The sequence below is a fragment of the Cotesia glomerata genome, linkage group LG1 (assembly GCF_020080835.1).
Source record: "Cotesia glomerata isolate CgM1 linkage group LG1, MPM_Cglom_v2.3, whole genome shotgun sequence".
Taxonomy (NCBI): domain Eukaryota; kingdom Metazoa; phylum Arthropoda; class Insecta; order Hymenoptera; family Braconidae; genus Cotesia; species Cotesia glomerata.
Window position 1 is genome coordinate 32,636,007 of NC_058158.1, and position 24,459 is coordinate 32,660,465.

The 24,459-nt window shown below is 32.9% G+C and overlaps 1 protein-coding gene across 5 annotated transcripts in view; it reads right to left on the reverse strand.

The window, feature by feature from the left end:
• Nucleotides 1–9,683: 9,683 nt before the first annotated feature.
• The window catches only part of LOC123272369 (homeobox protein homothorax), a 295,180-nt gene continuing 280,404 nt past the window's right edge, over nt 9,684–24,459 (reverse strand). For 4 of the 5 annotated variants that reach the window (XM_044739097.1, XM_044739088.1, XM_044739123.1 and 1 more), the window contains 2 exons: nt 12,230–12,398; nt 9,684–11,546 (listed from right to left, as the gene is read on the reverse strand). In XM_044739097.1, the coding sequence (XP_044595032.1) occupies nt 12,232–12,398 (167 nt within the window). In that variant the 3' untranslated portion in view covers nt 9,684–11,546; nt 12,230–12,231. The remainder of the gene's footprint in view (nt 11,547–12,229; nt 12,399–24,459) is intronic. The other variant, XM_044739107.1, reaches the window with a different exon arrangement.

Genomic DNA, 24,459 nt, shown 5'->3' on the forward strand with positions numbered 1-24,459 from the left:
TGACCGTGTAAGCGTGCACAACAAATTTGTTCACACTTAAATTCCTCTGTAAATTTATACCAGCAGTGGCGCACGTATATATTGCACCTTCAAATATACAAATATACAAATGCAGAAAACAGAGTCGCAACCCCGTCGTGACACACACGGAACTAAGTTAGCTCGCGAGAAATAGCTCGCGTGTGTCCTCGAGGTTCCGAGAGCAAGGCAAGACATCCTCCTCTTTCTTTAGCCTGTTAACTAATTCTCCCTTAGTTGAAAAAGAGCGACGGAGAAGGAACCAATTGTCCTCAACATCTCTTCTCCATTCTCACGGGAGGTGTATTCCGTGTACGAGAGCAAGGAGTGCTGAGTTTAATATATTTATATATACGGGTAATAGCAGTGGTTGTACTCTCTTTTTTTCTTGATACTATGTACTCCAAAGCCATTGCCAACCTAATGGCAATTAGGAACGAGCTGTAATGGCGACAAGGAAAAGATCTTTGCATCGTTGAGAATGTTCAGATTCTATTTGCCCAAGACGTAACCCTTTTCCTTTTTTCATTCAATAATTAAGGGGTAACGTTTTATTAATGAACAAATGTCTTCATCGTTCCACTTATTCACTTATTTTTCTCTCTAGAAAATTCATTTTATAAATTTTCTTTCATCCATAAATTATAAATTATGAATCAAAGAAGTGAAAATTTAAAACAATTACTTGCATCTAAGAGAAAAGAAAGAATGCTTGAGTTTTAATTATTAAAGTAAGCTTAAATGTATTTTTTCAATAAAATAATTTTCTATTTATTAGGTCAATTTTCATACAAGAAATCAATAAATTTATGTAAAAATATAACGACTCTTTAGTAGAAAATAAAATTTTATTGAATTTAAAAACTCAGGCGAAAAAATTTTTTTGATCGAAGAAAAATTTCTTGATTTAGAAAAATTATATTCGGGCCAATTATTTTAATCTGCCTCGTCAATATTGTTTGATCAAATAAATATCGTTTCTGTCTAATTGATCAATCTTGAAAATTCTTTGAATAAAAAAAAAATGATTTTAATATACTTTTGTAATGAATTTACAAATTTTGTAAGAGTTTTTCTGTAGCAATTTTTAAAAAATGTCAAAACTTTACGATTAAAAAAAAATTATCTTTTTAAAAAAATTCTTTATATCAATTTCAATTAAATTTCTACTTTTTCAACGATATAAAGTTCAACAATTTTAAAAATAATATCAAACATTTATTTTTATTGAAAGAATAAAACAAAAGTACCAATAAGTGAACTGACGCAATAAAATAGAGAACGTGATAATACACGTAGGAAATTGTCAGTGCAGATAAAAGCAAAAAAATGAAATAAATTCTTAAAAGGTCAAAGGACACGGAGAATTGTCGAACGGCAACTGCCACGAGGGATGCAATACGATACTATCGTAATTCACGTTGGTTTCACGCTTTATGCGACGCGCACAACACGCGCATTCGTGAATTTACGGTATATGAACCCAGGCAAGAGAATGTGAGAGAGCGAAAGGGTGAAAGAGAGGGCGAACAGCGGATGGAGATGCATAAGCACTGAAATTATAAGCTCGAGAGAGAGAAGGAGATAGAGCACGATGGCCTCGGACAAAACCTTTACCTCGCGTCTGCCTTGATGGACGCCTGGCCGCTATTGGATTAAACGTCGGAAAAATTTTTTGAGGCTCCTGTCCAGCTGACAGAAGACCAGAAACACTCAAACGGAAATGGACATCGTGGTATTTAGTTTTAAAACCTTGGTGAATAATTGCCGTGAAAAGAATTTTTATTTCGAAATTTTTTCAAATTACTCGCCTGCTATCGTTCATCAGTTTTTATTAGAACCGATAAAATTTACCAATGTCCCATTAAATTGTAATTGTAATTGAACTCAATAACTGCGTCGGGCAATAATTATTGCTTGGAATTTATGTTTATTAAAAAAATTAATAAAGTTATTAAATTTTTTCGAGTTTTTAATTAATTTTTCGGGTATTAATAAATTTTCTCCTCTGAGATGAGTTCATTTCGGAATTTTAGTTTCATAAAAGTTGAAGTTTTGTTTTATTAAACCATCAACTAAAATTCAATAATTTATTTTTGTTGGAATAAAATTATTATTTTTTTTGTTTTTTACTTATGGTAAGATAAGTTTTGTTAATTGCCCATACTTGTCATTATTTAGAACTATTATTATCCAAACTAGGATTTAAATCGGCTAATCAGTCGAGTATTATCATTATCATATTAAATCATTTTTTTAATCATAACAGTTAAATATTGATGAAAGCTAATGTTTCAATCTAAACATATGTGGCATATAAAAATATTAATTCGAATTATCTTTGTTTTTATCATACGTCAAAATCAATTTTTGAATTTTTAAAACTTTTTTTGGCATGAAAAATATCAATCTTTAATAAAATAATTTCATAATTTCAAAATGGTGTATTTATTTGATCATTTTCTTAAAAATAATACACCTTAACTATAAAGTGAAAGGAGTGAAGCTCAGTAGCCAAAATTTCGTTCAAAAGCTTAAAAGATCAAATTTGAACTCGACAGTAATTTTACAAAAATGTTTAAGTAAAAATATTAAATTCTTTTAAAGAAATGTGATATTTTAAAATTTTAAATAATATATTATAATAATGATTTTCATTCCAATTTTTTGCTTCATTATTTCTAAGAAAATAATTTATTTCTCTCCACTATACTATTTTCAAAATCAGTTTAATTAAAAATCCCTGCTATTCAATTTCCCCAAAAGTTCCATCAACCAGCGATAGCCTGATAGCGAGCTAAGACTCGACCGATAAAGAGCCATATAATGCAATGAATAGCGTGATATGAGACTAGAGCACTACATACACCTTCTCGAGGGTTCGTAACTAAAAAAAGAAAGATTCGGACACTCGAAGCCCAGCGTCGGAGTGGTCCAAAAAAAGGAGTTTAAAGTAAAAAAGAAAAAAAGTAAAAAAAAGTGAGAGCTTACAATCGCGAAGAAGGAGAGCGAAATGCATTGTATCGTGAGGGAGCTTTTTGAGCGAGGGCGGTAGTCCTCGGGTAGGTGGTTGGGTGAACGTCTGTCTGTTGGCTGCCAGCGAGCCAGTCAATCATTACGAGCTGCGCTTGCGCTCGTACCAGCAATGTATATAAATATAGAGGACAGAGTAGTGCAAGCTCTAAATTTCCTCTGGCGTCTCCTCTCTGCTCGTCCTTTCCTTCAAATCCACCACCATCCTCGATCGCTACAGCCACCCACTCCCAGCTTGTTTCCTCGCCCTCGCTCGCTCGGTTCTGCTTCTGGTTCTGCTGGTGGTTCTGCTACTGCTGGTGCCTTCATTTCCCTCAGTTGCGAATTTCACCCCTTGCACACGCCGTGGTACAACCACACTACAATGCCGCCTCCTCCGCCCATTCTGCATATTTAAGCGAGCTGTCTTGCTATGCAATCGTTACACCAACGTGTACATGGGTGCGTAAGTATATTCCCAGCAACAGCAACAGTAACAGTAGCAGCAACAGTACCAGCGTCGAGAATCGAGAAATAGAAGCAAACACTACACTGACAACGCCAAGAGAGAGACCAGTACAGATACTTCTCGCTTGAGCTTCTCTTGTGTCCTGTCATCCTCGTGCTCGTCCATCCCCTCAAGCAAATTCTGCTACTGCTTCTGTTTCTGTTGCTGTTGTTGCTCTTTACTTGCTGCTGTTGCTGTTGCTGCTTATGCTGCTTTTTCGTGATAAAGAATTTCGCGCTTCCCTATTGAAACGAGACACTGGAAACTCCGCCGGGATATTTACATTCTTTCTCCCGTCAACTAAAGTCGAATGAGTCGTTTTGTGGAAATGACACGATCCTCGGATATAATTTTTCAGAACGCACGACCACGGAATGAAAAATTTGTTACTTTTATAGTGGAAGATATGCGACTTTTTTTTTGACATTGTTGTAGAATTTTTTTTTTCCTGTAAATTTACAGCCTTTTGTCGCTCTGTTGTAATGGGAAATTTTATTACAACCTGAGAATATTTCAGACGAATTGGTTTTTAGTTTTCTTTTGAGCTTCAAGAATTTTTATCATTGAATTCAAATTATTAAATTTTATTTTTTCAAAGAATTGATAGAAAAAAATTTAAAAAATTTTCTATAATTTATGCTTTCATTATTTAATTTTTTCATTCAAAATTTTTTTACATGTGTTTCATTGTTACTCTATTTTTATTATGAGGAAAAAAATTACTTAAATGTTGTAAATTTTCAGTAAAAAAAATTTCACTAATTGCATAAATTTTAATAGTCGTTCATGACTTTGAAATAATTAAAAAAAAATATTAAATTATTCAATCAAATTTCAACAGCACAATTTTAAAAATTTCAAATTAAAAAAAAAGTTAATAGTAATAATTAAATATTTTTCTTACACGCGAAATTTCCTTCAATGCAATTATAAATATCTTAACCATAAAATCAAATAAAATATCAAGTTTCTATCAGCCGGTTTGGCAACGAACCCACGCGTCACAGAGTATCGATTCCATTTAGACAATGAACTTTAATTCCACGGAGAATTTTATTTCGTTCTACTCTAAAAAGTGCAGCAAAAAGTTCTAACAAAAAAAACAACTCTATTTTCCCGTATCTCTGTACAATATATTTATATATATAAACAGAAACGACCGGCGAAGCGATACAGCGGGCAAGAAAAGCAAAAGTCGTATGGAGGCGCCCCCAGAGCTTGAACGACCCGAGGCGCAAGCTCCACAACCCCGAAAGCGCAAGCCCAAGCCTCGAGCGCTTAGAAGGGGTAGTCGCGAGCGTAGACACTGAATCGGCTCGGGGGTAGTGGCACCAAGCAACCCTCGCTCTCGTACCCGGGGGTGTTGCCATGGATACGGCGCTCGCGCCTTGACATTGACAAATGGCCGGCCGAGGGTGAGCTGAACAGCGGTGCTTTTACATATGCAGGGACACCCATTTGTCCATTCGGGGTGCGAGAGGACCCAAACCCAAGTGCTCACTCTCACTCACTCCCTCTTTCTCTCATTTACTCCAACGTGCTCTTACTCATTTTCTCCCTCACTCTCTAGACCTCGGGCTTACTTTCTGGCCTACTGCACTTCTGATTGTGAATAACCATTAACACAATACAATAATATCTTTCATTTTTCTATCTTACCACCCGAATTTTATCATTAAAATATATCTTCATTCAATGATCCATTATTCTAATTTCATAAAAATACTTTTTTTCATCTCAAAGTTATTTGAAGCACAAAAAAAATTATTTCAAAAGCTTTCATATCAAAGAACAATTTTTTATAATTTAAAATTAAAATTTTGGATAAAATATTAAAAATATTCGATATTTTACTTACAATTTGAATAAAAAGCCATAACAAAAAATTTTCCTAAAATATAAACATTTAAATAAAAATTTTATAAATTTTTTAAGGTCTCATTAATGAATTTTTTTTTTTCTAAAAAAATATCGGTAATAAGAAAGACCCAGAAATATTTTTCCAAAGGTACATGAGATGATATTCATGGTTATAATAACGTCCCAAGAGGGAAAATGATACTCTGAGAAGGTATTTCGTAACACCCCCTGCATGAGGAAATATAGCGATAGTGTGCTACACTATCACTAATACCGCAATAGCAAATACTGTCTATATATACCTCAAAAGACTAAAATATAAGGCAGAATGAAGTTCACTATACTCATTGGAGCACACAATTGTATATCTCCCTAAAGTGGGCACTCCCTCGAGGAGTAGCAGCAGCACCTAGCTCTAATATCTCATTACTGGTAACCACCAGTCAGTCTACTTGGCCATTACGAGATTGTTTGCTCGTAGGCACCGTATCTGCGTGATATATCGCCGCTATCCCACGACTTGTCAATTTCCACTAAACTCACTAACTTTTTTTCCCTTCAATCTTTAATTCATTTTGCTCAGCTGTGTTCGTCGATATATCTATATAGGTGCACACTTACTTACTTACTTACTTGCTTCGTTGGATTTTTTCCGCTTCGTACATGACGTGAACTGATTTTAGCAAAAGCTCGGCATTTTAATTCATCCAATTTCATTATTAGTTACATTTTTCTTATTATTTACTTTTATATTTTTAAAAATAATTTAGCCAGCCAATAGAAGTTTTATTTGAGTGAAATTTTTTTTTATAACTTATTAAGAAACAAGAATAGGAATTAAGACAGTTGTGTCTAATGAGTGAGGCTGTGTGAGAAAAAAATGGACAAATTAAATTTTATCATGCGTTAGTATGACACGAGCTACACAGAGTCGAGGATCGTTAAGTACGAGAGGTTGACAAGGATCGAGACGGCGAAAATAATTGGTGTCTTTCCCGATTCTCGACTCCGGTTAACAAGGTCCATTTCCATGGAATAACCATCAGCGGTAATTGGCACCTACGGTCCCGGGCAACGTGCTATCCTTGCCAACCTATCATATTTCAGGGTTCCCTGTTAAAATGCTCACCAAAGCCAAGCCAAAGACCGAGACCGAGCGTATATATACATATATGAAAAAGAAAGACCAAAATCGTACATGTGTATATTATATATATATATATATATATATATATATATATACATATATATAATAGAGAACGATCTGAGCTCTTGAGAATGCGTGCAGCAAACGCGCGTTTTATACAGAGACCACAATACCCTTTGCAAGCTACATCAAGCCAAAAGGGGATGAATAACAAAGCTTAACATCTAACAATCCTCCGCCCACTGACAGATATCACATCACCAAATACTTTACGGTACACTATGCCCATTTTTGTGATATAATCACCAATCTGAATAAATGTTTTGTATAAATAAAATATCAAAAATAATTAAATTAAAAAAAAAAAAAATTTACTCTGTTAATTAATAATGATTGAAGTAACGTTAAAAAATAAAATCCGTCTATTTAAAAGCAAAAATTTGGACGATTTTTTATGACGCCGATCACTATCCAGTTTTATTCGGGTATCTGTTTCATCCCTATTTTCTCTCCCTTCTGAGCTTCATCAAGAATAAATGTTAAATATAAATTAATAGTGATAGGGAGAAGACAAAAGGAGATGGTTCAAATTTGAGCAGAAAAATGATTTTCCAAATATTAATTAATAAGAAAAAAAAAAATGATTTTTTGATTCATTAGTACGGCTCTTATATCGATATTTTATATTGTATATTGTGTATAAATATATATTAGTTAATAAAAAAAGGAAATAAAAAAAATGATGTTTTTTTTTTTTAATTTATTTGCCATTCTTTTTTTACTTAGGTGTCAATAGTCATCAATGCGCAAACAGTGGAAAAAATCTGATTCCATACCGATACAATAAATTTTAGCTTATTATACATCATCGTTATCATTAATCATTGTGTCAGTAACGATAATAATAATTATCATCATCATTACCATAAACGTCATAATAATATTATCATCATTCGTAATTATACAATAATTATTTATACATTATTCTCATGATCATCATTATCATCTTTTACGCGTGCTTACTATTTAAAATCATCCTCATCAGTACAAGCAAATATTTTATTTATTACTTACTCTCATACTTACACACATCATAGTACATACATCCATATACATATACATATACATATACAAGTGCATTTTCGCCTGTTCGGTCAGATCGCGGCGCATAAAAACTCGGTTTAAACTTTATACTTGTTTTAAAATCCTCTAACGTGATTATTACTTAGAATAACTTATTTGTTATTTCGTATACATTTTTAAGGCGATGATTCAATCGTATGAACTCATTTTCTTATCAACGAACAGCCAATGTGTCGAGCGTACATTTTTTCACTCGTCTCTGTGCATGCCGATTTTTTATTCATTAATTATAAAATAAAATAAATTTTGTTTTTTACTTCAAAAATTGTCGGTCGATATTTTTATTCCGATGTTAATTTTAGCCGGAAAAATTCTCAACCCACCGTATCAATTGCACAAAATCCATCAACGCACTCTCGAAGACTAGCAGCTCAACTAGATTCGATCGCTAAGTCTAATAACAATTAATCTCAAAAAAGTTATCGATATAAAATTATGCGGGACACTGATCAAGTCCCCGCGTAATATAAATTAAATGATTATGATTAGTTACAGTGAGTTGAGAATTTTAATTTTATAATATTACTATTCAATTTTTTTTTTTTTTTAAATATGACTGACAATTTTTGAATCCATAGTTAAATGACATTATTCAAAGTTTTATGTCATTGAACAAGTACGCAAGAGTGAACTATCAACAAAATTAAACAATCTACTGATCAACAAATACAATTCGTAAAAAATTATTATGTCAACTCTTGTTACTTGACAATAAGACGAAACTTATTATTTTTTATATAAACATTACATTTTTTAAATTATTCAGATCAATTTATAGGTATTCAATAATTTTTTTAAATCAAAATTTTTAACTAATTTTTTACAATTGAAAAAAAGACTTTGGTTAAAAAAAATTCAAAAAAATAAATAATACTCACTTTAAAAATATTAAAAAAAATTTTTTTTTTTATTCAATGAATGAAACCTTTATTGTTTTTGAAACAATAAAAACTGTTGGATTTTTCTGTGAAAAATCTGGAAAAATTATATTCTAAATTAAAAAATTTTGAGTAAAATTTGTAAATAAAAAAAAAAATAAAATTTTGACAGTACAATAATTTTTATTAGTTATTTATAATAATTAAAAACTCAATAATTCATTTTATTACAACTAATATTAAAACATAATAAATCGGCATACACAATAACGACAACGACCCGAACGACGGACACGATTAACGCCAATTAATCAAAAAACCATGAGCGGTATTATAGATATTCGCACCTGAGTCTTTTAGTATACGTGGGTATCTGTTTAGTTCACTAAAGCGCCGACGGGTCTCGCAGAGTCGAGCGTTCTCGTCAATACTATAAACATCCAGATAAAATAATATACATGTATACGCGTAGACAAACACACAGAACAAAGAAGATAATCTGGAAAGAACACAATTCTTTCCATAAAAATTTGACCAATAAACATCAGCAACATAAAGTCCGAAATGTAACTCTACGAAACCGTCGGCTAAAAACATTTAATTATATATTTATATTTATATTATTGATTCATATTTTTCATTAAAACTTTATACTAAATAATTCCTGTCATGTAGGCGTATTGAAAATATCCATTTTCTCTGTGTACTGACATCATCTCGCCAACAAAAGTCGAACATCAAAACATAAAAACTATTTCTGAAGAATAAATTTTCTTTTTTTAAATTTATTAAATTATTGATATCGATAAATAAATAAGCAAATTTTTTTTTAAGTAGAATTTTTAAGTTCCGTCTATAATTTTTTTTTACTTTACGTATATCTTGATGCATGATTATTCTTATTTATTATAAATATAAATATACAAATACTTGGATATCTTTGAGGCGAGAAGGAATCTGTTAACAATCTGATAATAATAATAATCGTTAATAATATTAAGGAACGGATTGTGATTGGGCAAATGTAGGAAATTTATCGGACTTGTATTGGACGAACACTAATATTATTATAATTATTATTATTAAAAATTTTCATACGTTAAATAAAATTTCGATATGCCGGTTTTTGATACTTAATTACTGATAAAATGTTTAAAACCAAAAAATCATAACCAATACACATAAATAAATAATTTTAAATTCGTAAAATATCCGTTGGATCGTTCGTGAATAATGAATGATGTTTTTGTACGTTCTCGAATAAATTTCGCCCAAAACATTTATTCATTTATTATCATTATCATCAACCATCAATCATTAACACTACTTTTACACCGCTCACTCGTACATAATATTAACACACTGCTTTTCATTTAATTATCATCATAATAATTAAAATGATAATCGCTCAGATTTAATATAAATTTTAAAACTCATTCTCTATAATTTTATATCATTCATCGACGCGTCATCTTTGCCTCGAGCTCAATTTGAATTAACTATTAATTTATACACAATATATTATAATTAAAATTACAATAATTAATTGATTAATTAATTATCCATTTATTTTATTAAATTATTTATTATTTCTAGGACAAGCAGTGTGGCTGATGTTTCGTCTAGCTGAGTCGGACGCCGAGACGATCGAGAATTATTATTCCCTTTAGCCTTTATTTATTAATCAAGTAATTAATTAATTAATAACCACTTATCCTTTATTTTCATTTTTATTACCATAATTATTTAGCTTTACCTTTTTATTAATAATTATCAATTTTTATGAATAATAATCATCATAATCATTCAATTTTTTATTAATCTACCCAAGCGTTCGCTTAGCTCCTTATTAAAACCGTCTATCATTTTAAATTCATCATTTTATCAATTATATATTACAACGAGAGGATCCTGCGTATTTATATTTATAGTTACTTCGGTTTACTTTATTTATTTATTAATAGTTATAATATCCATTATTATAATAATAATTCATCCATTATCAATAGTCATAATTGTAATAATAATAATAATAATTATAGTAATAATAATAATTATATCAATAATATTAATAATTAAAATTATTAATCTGTACAAATTTTAATGTCACCTAAGTCTTGAGAATGTCGACGCTCGGTTTAATATTTTTACTATTAACGCCGAGTATGTCAATTATTATCAATATTCACCTTCATAATCATCGTTAATTAATTGATTGATTAATTAATCGATTTAATGATTGTTCTTATTAATTTTTTTTCTTTTTTAGATAAACTCAATACTCGAAGCGACCACGAGCGTAGACATATCTCGTGCGAACACCAGGTAATGTACATGCCCGCTAATTGCCTATATATATTCATATTTATATATTTATATTTATATTTATTTATAATTAATTGTATAGTCTCTCGATTGCGATAGTATTAAAATTAAAGATTTAATTTAATATCTTGAATCACTACAACATTACACCGCAATATTTGTACAAAGAACAATCACATGAAGTTTCCTCCCACGAACCGACACATCACTTTTTTCGATAATTTTTAATCTCGAAGGTTCAAGATCGAAGCTCGACAGATTGTAGCGCTCCGATTCTATGATGATGTTCCATTCGTGTGCAGATTTTGGATGAGTGAATGGATCTTATCATCAATTGAATATGACTCGGAATAGAAGACCAAGAGTTGATGTTTATGTTTTAGGTCTATCTTGTCTCAATCTTTGAGATTTTCTCGGGTCTGGTAAATTGAGTTTTGGCTTGCTTCTTTTATTTCTTTATTCTCTTCGTGTGTTTTGTTTTAGTCGCTAATTTTTTATCAAGCTCTCGTATTTTTATTTTTCGATTTAACCAACTCCCGAGACGTGCGTCATTTTCGGTCGATCAATAGATACCAGGTTTCATCCCATTACTCTTTTTTTATTTGTTGTTTCTTTTACTTTGCTCACGGTGATTTCCATTTATCTAGGCGTTCAACTGCAATATAATTGACAATTTGTTAATAAAAATATTGACAGTTGATTTTTTTATTTTGACAGAAAATAATTTTTTTTTTTTAGTTTATTTTAATTTTATTTGACAAAAAATGATTCATTACATTGATTTTGAATATTTTTATTATCTAAAAAATTTTTTAATTAAAACTACTTTAATATAAAATTAATGTGAAAAATCATTACAATTGATTTAAAAAAAAATTGCTTATACAATTGATAATATTATTTTAATTAAACAATAAAAAAGAATTATTTGATTACAATTGATATTACAAAAAAAAGTTACGTTTAAAATGAATTAAAAAAAAAATTAATGATGACAAAGAAATTATTTTATGACAATATTAAAAAGTAAAAAAAATTATTTAATCCTAATTATAATTAATATTAAAAATTAATTGAGCTATAAAAAATTTTCTAAATTCTTCTATTATTTTTATTACTTAGATTGTCTGATGGCTGACGAAATTCAGGCTTTTTCACTTGAAAATGTATTGTCTGTAAAAAAATTGATTGTAAAGTAAATTTTCAAAAATTATAATAAAATATTTAACGAACAAAACTATTAATTACAATGAAAATAAAAATGGAGATAAAATAAATTTATCTGTTAAAAAGATCCATCGGACAATCTTGTAAGTAAAAAAAATGAAAATAATGTACCTTTATAAGTGATGGCCGTAGTATTCTGGAGGATAGTGATACTGGTTGTGGAAGGTGGGGTCACCAGGGGGTCGGTGCATCATGCTGGCGGCTTGTCCGTCCATCATGTAACCCATTGTAGCTTCTGGACTGTAAGCCCCGCTTGGACCTGCGGACAAAGGCGGAAACACTACACGTTATTACGGTTAGAACTCTGTTCCATAATTGGCAAGCGAGTATGCGACATGCTCGTCAAGTAACTTTTTTTGCGCCACCCACTCGGAGGCACTCACTTGACGAGCTGTGTATGTGTGTACAATAAATAAATAAATGAATAATAAAAAGTCGATAAAATAATCTGTCATTTCTAAATTTATAAATGTTTTTAATTCCAGTTTAGCTGTAGAGTCCAGCAACTGGATCGAGAGAGTAGAGTTATGCCGGAGTGAAGTAGAGTGAAAAAAGTAAAAGGAGCAGCTTTCCTCAATCGATCCTCGACTCTGTCATCGGCAGGGCGGTAATGGAGCCGGCCGTCCGCATTGGGAGGGGAACTACCCCGGTAGTTTTAATGTTGGTATCTTAATGTATATTGCCTCGATAAATCAAGGGCACTGATTGCATCCCACCCTACTATGCTCACTGCCGACGCTAGACCCTAGTGTTGTGTACTGCAAGGGCAAACAGACGAGTACAAAGGCCAAAGAGAGATAAAGTGTATTGAAGTTAAAGCCAAAGGAGGAGGTGAAGGAGGTTCAGATGGAGGTGGATGGAGATCCTGATGGAGATGAAGAGGAAGGGGCCAACCGGAGAAGAGATATAGCCATTATGCAACGGCTCCAAGCCTTTCTTATGCTAAACTCCATCAATCGTGATCGACTCATGCTTTTTTTACTCTATACTTTCGATATTCCTATCCCACTCTGAATAAATTTATTACGTACTCTTTTATTGTATTATATCGGCATTTTTAGATTTTGTTAGCTCTGTGTATTATCTCGAGATATCATTATAATGATAATTGTAATTATATACAGGAATTTATTTACTTAAGAAAAAATTTTCTGATAAGACTTGATACGTTTATGTATAATTTTTAATATGTTATGATATGACTTAATATGCTTATATGAGGTCTGAAATAGTTATAAATAATTTTTTTATTAAAAGTTGTGTTAAAAATTTCCAACAGAGGGCGGTTGCTAAATGGTTGCTAAATCTTCTCATTACAAGAGATATAAATTTTAGGTATTAAGTTTTTAAATGAAACTTATTTTTTTTTATACTCATAAATAATTATTTATGAAAATTAGCCATATATGGTCATATTAAAAAATTTTTTCACGAGTAATAAGAGATGGATAGTTAGCCAAGTAAGCATGCATGATTATTTAGCTTAAAAAAAAATCTCTCTAGCGATGATTAAAAGGGCAGAGTTTCCAGTAAAATATAGAGCCGATGCAGTGCCGTTTATGAAAAACATAAAAAGTATAAATGGAAAAAAAGTAAGTAATAAGAACGAAAAGTCGTGCGCGTTTAGCTTTACCCACTCTACAGGGACCGCGACCGTAAATCACAATTATTGCCAGCGTTCCCTCCCTTAAGAGTGTTTTTCAGGAACAATCCATGAGACTATATAGTTTCGTAGCTATTTTCTTTTATTTCTTTTAGTGTATCTTATAAGAATAGAGGGTCCGGTAAAAAGAGGAGGAAAAAATAAAAGTTACACCGAGAGAAAAAGAGAGAAGGAAATAAGAGAGCTAATGGTGGATGGTATATTCCTTTTGCTGGAGACTAAAAGTATCCGGAGAAAAATTACACGGGTTTCTTGAGTGTCCGCTATATTCTCTTCAGATCACGCGGTGGAATGTAGTCGCGTATTATATGGCCACTTGTGAGCGTTATTCGCTAACGAGAGATGTGCTTGTAGTGTGATTAAGCCTCGGTATATTGCGCACCGGGGGTCCGGATTGCACTGCTAGTATTATATGGGAAATTAAGGAATTTCATTGTGGGATTTATTTTAACCTTTTATTTTTTTATTTTCATTTCATTAGGCTTGTACTTTTATGATATTATAGTGTGGGATGACTGATTACTGCGATGAGTTTTAAAGTTCATGCAATTAGCGTTTATGCCGTTATTTTATAATTAAATTTTTTTTTTTAATATTGTTGCATCTTTTATTGTTTTAAGAAAACAATTAAAATTTTTTTTAATCACATTTTTTACATTGAAAATTATTTCCTTAAAAGAACATTTTTAAGAAATGTCCTTTATAAAAATGAAAATTTAATATTAAAAAATAAAAAGGGTATGTGGTTTTAGATTTTTAAAGCTATTGAATATTTAAAAAGGCAGTACACGTGGCAATAAAGAGTAAGATGGACAGGAAAGTGAATTGGACACGACCGAGACGAGGAGACAAACCCCAACACTACACTAATAGAAGGACAACTCCAGAAGGATAGGACAGGAAAAACAGAGTGTAATGCAATAAACTCAGTAAAACATTTTCCTCTTGTAGGGCTTGATCCCGGTTTTCTCAATTTATCTGTAGCCTTAAAAATGAACCCTTGGGCCTTCGAATTGAACCTTTGGTCTGGTATCCGTATACTCAGCCCCGGTAATTTATTTACCGAGTGAGTGCAAGCTGCCGGTTAATTGCCGAGTGCTAAACTCGGAAAAAGCACCGGTGGGATATTTTAACGCCGAAATTAGGGTGTGTGAGAACGATAAGATGATGGGAATTTTTACGGTTCACTCAAGCCGGTATTTACTGAAATAATGCGTGGTAGACGTGCATGGGCATTGAAAATGTAATTCTGAGGAACGATTTTCGTGCGTGGAATGAAATATATTACACAGATATAGACATAGAGATGGATTCCAGGGCGTAGAGAATGAGAAAAGCTGAATTAAAGAGGAGAAGATTCATTTCGGGAAAAGCCAAGTTACGGTAATGCATTTGCCAGCTGGCGAACAACCGACCAACAGTATTTACTCCATGTGGAGGTACGCCAACCATTTTAAAATGCTTTCACGTGACAACTTTACATCTGAATCCCACCAATTCCCTGTCCTCACTTAGCTTCAAGCTTTTATTTTATTTTTATTTATGGATTTATAAACTATGAAAACTACAGATTTTCACTGAATTTCGATGTAGACGTGATAAATCTTCGGAAATCTTGTTAAAAGTATCTTTTAACTTTTGGATATAATCAATAAGCCGCCTGAATTATTGATGAGAGTTATAATTAAATGAAAGATACTTTTACCCTTTTAACTTTTAATAAAAATTAAATAAAATTTGGGCTTTGCTGATGCAACTTAAAAATTTTTACGGTAATTAATTAAAATATAAATTAAATTGAGACATAACAATTACTTGAGAGTTTAATAAGCCAATTTGAAACAGCTAATTAAATTTTAAAATTAGATAACACAAAGAGGAAATCGGATCCTGAGAGAACACCAGCGAACATGAGAACAACATTACGCGTAACTTATGGCTGCGGCTTAGCTGGCATTAAGAGGAGGCCACGAAGAACCGGCAAAGGCACCAGTCGGTGCTAAGTAAGTGTAGCCAAGTCAAATCATGAGAGCACAGCCTCAACTCTGTGTTGTATGCGCTTACGCTGTGCAGAAGGATTTCAGTTAAAGATTCAAGCCATCGTGTGCACTCTCAAAGTTAGTTGGCGACATACCGACTCTGTGTTTTCCTTACACTCTGGTGCTCTGGTCCAAAGTTGGCTCTCTCCCTTACATTAGTTCCTCCTCCTTCTCCCCTCATGACTCCTCTCTCCTTACTCCTACGGTCTACCTGTCTTAATCTCTCAACTCAGTTCACCTAAACCACGCGAGTTTCGGAGTTTCCTCGAGCTGGATAACTAGACTCGGATTTTGCGAGTGATAGATACCAACAGTCTAGATACTACCACCAACCATCAGTTTTCGGGGAATAAGAGTAGAGTTTACTAAACTTATAACATCTTAGACTTAGACTTTAAGCAAACTGTTGTCGAGTTATTGTACGTTTAATTTTCCCCGCGGCGACTCGCTAAATTGACGGTTTAATTACCGGGGATAACAGAGTTGTGATAAGGATATGCTCAATGTCGGCGTTGGGATCAACTAATGTAAGATATAAGATGTCTTGTGATAAAACGCCTCGAGAAAGATCTTTGTTTTAGATTAGACAGCCTACAAGTACAGTGTCGATTAAATCATAACCGTTAGTCACCCTTAAATTTATACTGCGAGATATTTTTGAGCTAAAAATAAAATTTTTCATTTTGTGTAAAGTTTCAATAAAAACTATTTAAAAATTTTTAATTTCAGAACTATATTGATAATTTTTACAAATTATTTTATCGTTAATAAATTCATTTAAGATAGTATTTTTATAAATTAATCACAAATTTTTAATTCTAATTAATTTAATGAACGATTTTCTACTTCTGTTTCTTTTTTTAAAACTTTTCGATAAATAATGACTGTGTGCTTGTTAATTTAGAGTAAAATTTTTTTATCATTGTATAAATTAATTATTGAAACTTGATAAATTTAAAAGTTTCGACCAAGGTAACCTCGACGTTTTCCCATTCCAAGATTTTAGTTTTCGATACTTTAAAGTTAGTCTTTATAAAGTTTAAAATTACATTACTAAAAATTTCGAACTTTCTACTATTTTTTAAGTTCAGAATTTTTTTTAATTTAATTCATTGAAAAATTATATAAGATCATTATTTCTCCTTTAATTCTATTTTAAAGTCCTCGAAAATGATGATTAATCATAAATCAAACAGAACAATTATCCAAACATCCAAAGCTAAATTACGTATAAAAGATCCCTAGATATAGCACGGTATATTATATAATGTAACAGTAAGTATAACCTACTACTAGAGAAAGGGTCTAGGGTAATATCTTCCAGTATCATTTACGCAAGGCAATTTTGAGGCAGAGTAATACCGAATAGAAGAGGGAGCGTGATGGGTGACGGAAGTCGTGTAGCCCTCATCCTCTTGCTGAGAATATTCGCCCTGCTACGCGACTACAAGCTACGACTAAAGCTTGACGGAAAACGGAGAGCAAGGATGCCAACGAACACGACGAGGACGACACTGTCAGCCCCCGATACCAAGACGACGATCCGCCGTTGCGGAAAACGGAAATGTGCTCCGGAAGCTTCAACAATCCCTCGATGAAACTATTGGTCATCCGCGACGCAATACCGGATACACCGGATCTCATAATTCATTCTCTATCCTAAAGCTTTATTCGACCCTGATTGTCTCAATGAATACGTCTCCGTCTCTATAAATGTCTACATCTGTACCTACTGTAGGTCCTACACTAGATCTAAGTCTAAGCCTGCTCTCCTAATCCTGATTCGATCTCATTTCATCTTATCTGGCTTCTGGTTTGTCTTTTCATCTGGTTAGTTTTTTTTTCTAGCTCAAGCTTCATTTATGTAAGAGTTATTCCCGGATTCCAGAAGTCCAAGGCTTGTTTCTCAGTGACCCCACAAGGAGCCATTTCTGTCTGTGTCCCTGTCCGCAAGAAGTGTAACCAGCAAAGCCAGTATTAGTAAGCACCGTGATCCCACTAGGTGATTTAACGGCAGCAGTGTTATCGCGTGAATTTAATCAATCAGGTATATACGTTGCTTCGGCTCCCCGAGGAGGCCAGACGAACTGAGAAGCAAGCTCGCTAAAAGCTCCGCTAAGTCCTTGGTGTTATAGTTGAGATAAACCTTCCACATCAGCTTCACTTTTCATCAGAGAAAGTTGAGTTATATGATAAAAACTACAAAATATATTTTTTATCATTTAATAGAACACAGAAAGAAAGATTTCTTGACTGGAGAACAAAATTCTTGATTCAAGTAAATTTTCGGTCACCCGAAGGAAGACCGAAGTTGTCTTGACCAAAGTAAAAATTTTTCTTGAAATTCTATTCTTGATGGAAGTAATTTTTTCTTAATTCAAATTATCATAAATACTTGATACAAGAAATTTTTATATTTGATCAAGATTTTTAGATACTTTAGGGAAGCAGCGCCACCTACTTCAGCTGAGAAAAAAATTTTCTCATCTTGAGAAAATTTTTCTCTTGAATATTTGATACCCATTTTAGATTATTTTAGCGCGCAATTATACGAATTGAATGAAAAAAAATGATTCAATATTATTTGATCTTCTCATTTGACATGTTAGTCAATAGAAATATTAATGAAAATTTACTATCGAGATATTTAATTTTTTGGAGCAAGAGAAAAATTTTCTCAAGACAAGAAAATTTACTTCTGTCAAGAACTTAATTTTTTGGAGCAAGAGAGAAATTTTCTCAAAACAAGAAAATTTTCTTGGCTTAAATAAATTGACTTGGATCAAGATACGTATTTCTTGAAGCAAGGGAATTGATTTTTTGAAATAAGTGAAATTTCTTGTGTCAAAAAAAAATTTTTTTTTCGCCCAAGTAAATAATTAGGAAGAAAAATATTTTCTTGGCTCAAGTGAACCTTTCTTTCTGTGAAGGCAAAAAAGTATTTCAAAAATGATTTGACTTTATCGAGATTTGAACCTGATTCTTCTAAACAGAAAAAGAGTTCAATCTTCTGTCTATCGGGCCCATAATCTTTAGGTGAAAAACATTTAACTTACTTTAATCACAAAATTACTTAATTTTCGAACAAAAAATTACAGCCCCGAAGTAACTTTCCTGTAAAACATTTAACGTGTATGATAAAGCACGCTGTACTGTCCTAAATTCACAGACGTCTCTCATGCTTTATTTCTCCTTACTTTACCCAGCATACTGTACGCTTTTCACCATTTTCGCGTTTTCTCAGTTTAGTACAGGTTTACGTTTTTTATTCTTATTTTAACTTCCACTTGTCCGCTCTTACAAACCCCGCTCGGCGTTATTCTATCTAGGTTCTTCTACAACCCCCGTGATATATCGCCCCTTGGAGGTCGATGACTTCCGCTATTTTTCTTCCGCTGTCTCCAGCAACCAACTTGCCCTTCCCAAGTTACCAATAGAGCTAGCTAGCTAACGCTACGTTCTTATATTCCACTACTATTTTTACTCCACAATCGGCGCACTACTTTATCTTATATATGTATATATTTTTGGAAACATCTATCCTTCTGGTGAATAGCAGTTGAATAGTATCCGGAATCAATGCTGACCATTTCACTGACTTTTCAAAAGTTTTCGTTTAAGTCTAAGTATGTATAAGTAATTTTTACTACTTTTTTAAAACTTTCTTTTATTTTATACTTTCTTGAGGAAAAATATTTGTAATAAATTATTTTTAAGAGCTTTTTTAGTTTTAAAAGTTTAAATTATTGATTTAAGATATCGTTTTGTAGCCAAAGCACTTACACTTGACCTCACATTTTTTATTTTTATCCGATAGATAAGTTTGATCTAAATTTTTGAAAAGAAAATCATAATTTATTAAATTATTTCATATTAACTATAATTAATAAAAAAAATTATTTATGAAAATGTTTTGTATTTAAAAAAAAATCACATCAATCTTGAAATTTTTTCCGTAAAAAAATTTATATTTTTTTTTTAAATGTTTGTTTCATTTTTTTGTCCATTAAAAAATTTGTTGTACAACCATAAAAACTTCAACTAAGAATTAAATTTTTTCTTTTTGTTAAAATTAAATTCAAATAAAACAATTAAAAATTGAGACCCTAAGCTAAGGAATGTGAAAAATAATTTGTTTTCCCGTAAATAAACGTCGCAATAGCAGACAGACAATAAAAAGTTGCTACATTTATGGATGTGTATCTCTTATTAAATAAAACGTACATTAATTTTATTCCGAAACGGCTTTGTCAGAGCATTTAAGCCATGAATATTTTAACCCAGTTCTTCAGTCTACATTTTGTATACAATATGCATTTTTTATCCTCCTTTTAATCAACCGTCACATAAATACATCAGGAGTTCACCAGCGGGTACAAAATGAGATGAGATGAAATTATATTGCGAGTACCTATACTATACTAGCCTGTCTAAGGAAAGGGGTGTAAGTATATGTATAGCATGCAGTACCAACCAGAACTGGAGAACTGGAGAAAGAAATGAAGAATCGAGAGCCTGAGGATCTTGAGACGCGAGAAGATTGACGAAAATCCATCAGCCGGTGGACGAATCGAACCGAACCCGACTCTCAGTCAACTCTTAACGTTGACGCGATAAATAATTAATGATTGAGAGAGAGAGAAAGATGGATGAGAGCAGTCCATAAACCACTTAATATTTATAAGGTATGAGGAGCCATATATATATACATATACACATTTATAAACATAAAAGCCACTTGTATATTGGGCGGAGTGAATGATAAAAGCAAAAGAATCTTTCGAGTTTATACTTATAAGGCTTGCGCGTATAGTATTTAGATATTTTAATTAACCGATCGGCTATAAATTATGATAATTGAGGGGGGCGCCTCCAGCTATTCATTTTTGCTCTCTATCAAGAATACAAACAGCCTGGTATGTACTCTGATTGTCATTCGTGACTCCAACTTATGCCTAAGGCATATTATTATATTGCTTGTGTCAGATTTGGACCAAAGGCATAGTATAGAGGTACAAATATTCAAGATTTGATATGATTGTGGAATTTTTTTGGCGAATTATCGACAAACTTAAAATTAACGAAATTATGTTAATAATTTTCTCAAAAATGTAATTTTAAAAATTATAAATTTTAGAATGATAGAAAAATTAATTTTATTTATTACATTTTTTGATAGAATAAAAATCTTAAAATATCGAACAAAATGGAATTAATTTCCAAATTTACTAAAATAAAATAAATTTATTCACAAAAAATTAAATCCACGCTAAAAAGTTTGTTAAACTCGATTACTAAAGTAAAATGAAGGAGATAAAGGTGTAAGATGAGAAGAGGGTATAAACCATTGGGGAAGGTTACTGGTCAGAAGATGAGATAGAGAGGGCCATTACGAGGCACGAGGCACGATAAGATAGGTCCACCCTCTTATTGTGGGATTCTAAGAGCCCGAAGCCCGAAGTTGATACACCGGACGCGATCTCTCGATGAAAAATCTCGCTCCTGCCGGAGATCATTCCAAGCTGGAGGAGCACCGTCCTTACTTCAGTGTCCAGTCTTCTTATGGTGTCTTCGCTACAGATATACAGATATACAGATATTCACTGGTATACAAGGAGCTTCGAGCTTATCGTTTGATGGCGATCGTGAGCGAGACTCTATTTCCGCGGGCAAGCCCACCACGAATAGCCACCAATTTATTTATATAGTCTTCCCACTGGTGCGAGAGAGACGGAACCAACAACCGTATACTATCTCTCTCTCTCTCTCTTCGTGGACGATACTGATTTCTGGTTCTCGTTTACATGTATGTATAGGTAATATCTAATATAATATGGATATCTATATCTATAGGTAGGCCTTCCATAGATATTATTGGACAGAAGATAGGTTGGAAAATCGATACTGTCTTGCGACAACAGCCACCAGCCAACGGCCAACAGCCTGAGACCATTCCCACGTCAATGGAGGCGATAAGTCCATGTTTGTGGAGTAAAGTATACAGATCCAGGAGACATAATATTTTTGGTCCCTCTTCCAGGATATAAACACGTGAAGAAGCTCTTCTGGTTGGTCTTGTATGTATGAAATGTGTGTGTTTCATATGTGGAACGGTAATGGGGACGAGACGCAATTTCCTGGGTAAGCCCAGGTCGAAACTCCTGCTATACTCTTTTACTTTTACTGATCGCGTAATATCCTCCACATCGCCTCAAATATCCATCCGCATGGTATAATGATAACAACGGTGAAATATTCTATAAGTCGGTCGTTTGTATTCGGGGACGTGGCCAGGGTGCCCCATTTCAATTAACGTATGATCTATGCCGTACAAGGATCCAAGTGGCAGCACCTTTCAAAGCTAAGTTGTAATGCGCCGGGGATCGGCACTCTAAGTAACTCTACATCACTGCTACGTGACGTGAGTTTCGGACACAATATTCCGTCGAGGGGTTAAGGGCTGCCAAATAACAAAGAACTATAACGTTAGAAAAATGTCCTTTTTCTGTCGATACCCTTTTATCCGCTTAATATCCAAAGTTCACCCGGTAAATCATTTTATTATGTGATTTTTCGATAGATACATGCATTATTTTTCTATACTGAGCATTTGAAATTTTGGTAAAAATATGTAAAGGGTGATATTGCTGAATCAAGATTGTAACTCGAAAAGATTATTGAATTATATTTTTGTTTGTGCTAAAATATTGTGAATTTTGTATATTTTTAATATACTTTTATTAGCTTAACCTGTAAATATCTATCTGTACAGCAAAATTTTAAGACATTTGATTAATCTAATTGATTCTCAAAAAATTTAAAATAATGTTTAAAAAAAATTCATAACGTTTTTTTTCTAACTATGAAATAATATTTTTTTTTTCTTTATAATTACTCTATTCTTATGATAAACTTAATAAAAATAATTTTTTACTTTTAAGTTGATTTTTAAACTATAATTTATTGATCTCTTTGTCCATACCCTTTTACCCGCTTAAAATTACATCGAAAGAAGACTACGCCGATAAATCAGAAGTTTTTCGGGCATGCATTATAGTTTCCCCAGCTGAAAATTTAATACCCCGAGTGTGGGCAGAGCTATTTCGAAAGAGTCTCTAGAGATTGGTAAAAAGGAATGATCTTTTTCATTTTATCTAGTTTTTCTTCTGGTGGTGTGCTGTTTGGACTTCTCTAAACGAGCTGAGTAGTAGTCACAGCAGGAACATTGCTCTCCGGCGCAATTTCTCCCAATTTCTGACCCCGGGACATCTATTTTATTTAGCTCAAAGACATCGAGACCGTTAAAGTTTGTCTGTACGTATATACACTCGACTCTGGTGGTGGTGTGTGAGTAGAGGGTGGTGCGGGCGCTCGGTAGCTTTACGGTGATATCCCATCAGCGTGGTTCAAGCCCGTTATATTGCTGAGAAAGATCCTTTTCCTTCGACCAGAGCAAGAGGCAAGACAAGTCGATAATGTAAAGTACTAGAGTTGGAAAAGGAAGGAATAAAAGTCTGTACTCGTACTACTGGTATAAGTATAAGTATAAGGATAAGTTAGTGGTACGGGGCGACGAGGGTACCAGGCCCGTCCAAGATGGACACTGAGAATCGCCATTACAAATTGACAAGCTTGATTGATGGCCGGCGTTGTTGAATAGGGGAAAAGTACTCTTGCCGAGAGAGAATAAGCGAGATAGCTCGATTCCCGGATTGCCGGGGGATCAGATGATCTACAAGGAAGAAAAGTATCAGCCAGTCCTGAAAATCTAGAGAATAAGAGTTGAGATAGAGTACCAGCCCGTTCTTTTGCTACGGTCAGAGATAGCCGGACCTTCGTCCAACCTAAACTGAAATTGTACCAGAGTCTTCTCTTGACTATCGACCTACAGATCCAAGGGATCGCGTTATCGAACCCAATGCTCTCAGCAAGTAAGTGACGAATGGTCCGTCGCAAAATCTCACTGAATATTCGATCAACAAAAAACGCCGGACAAATAACTAAAAAAATAGCACGATCTTATTCTTAAGACGATTGGATTTTATCGGATATTTTGATGGTTATTCCTACCTAACCGCTATTTGTCTCGCCTTTATTGTTTTTTTAGGTCATCTGATAAAGTTATACTACTTCGGAAATCAGATTACTGATTTTTACGCGATGTAAAGTCATTTATTGCTGGCTTAATTGTGTTTTTCTCATGTTATTTATGGTGAATTTAATATTAACTGATCATTGATGGCAATGACGATGATCATATCAAGTAAAATAACTAATTATACCGGTGAAAAAATTGTCTGACATGTCAAATTTATGTAAAATAAACCTCTCAGGTGAGCCAAAAGAGTGATTCTTATTTTATAACTTAGTATCTGAAACTTAACTCTCTTATAGTGAGAAGATTCGGCGTTTGAATGCCATCTGTCGGGCAGTATTGACAGTAAATCAGTATTAACAAATTTTGAACTATTCAATGGTGTGAATGGATAGTAAAATGAAGTTACACAAAAGGTCTTGAGTAGTGTCAGTTCAAACGCAGCCGCACCCGAATGATCTACAGCCAGTGATCTCGAAATGACCTTTTGCTACCGTGGAATGTCGGGGTAATAAGCGAAACCTCACCAACAATTATGACGTTC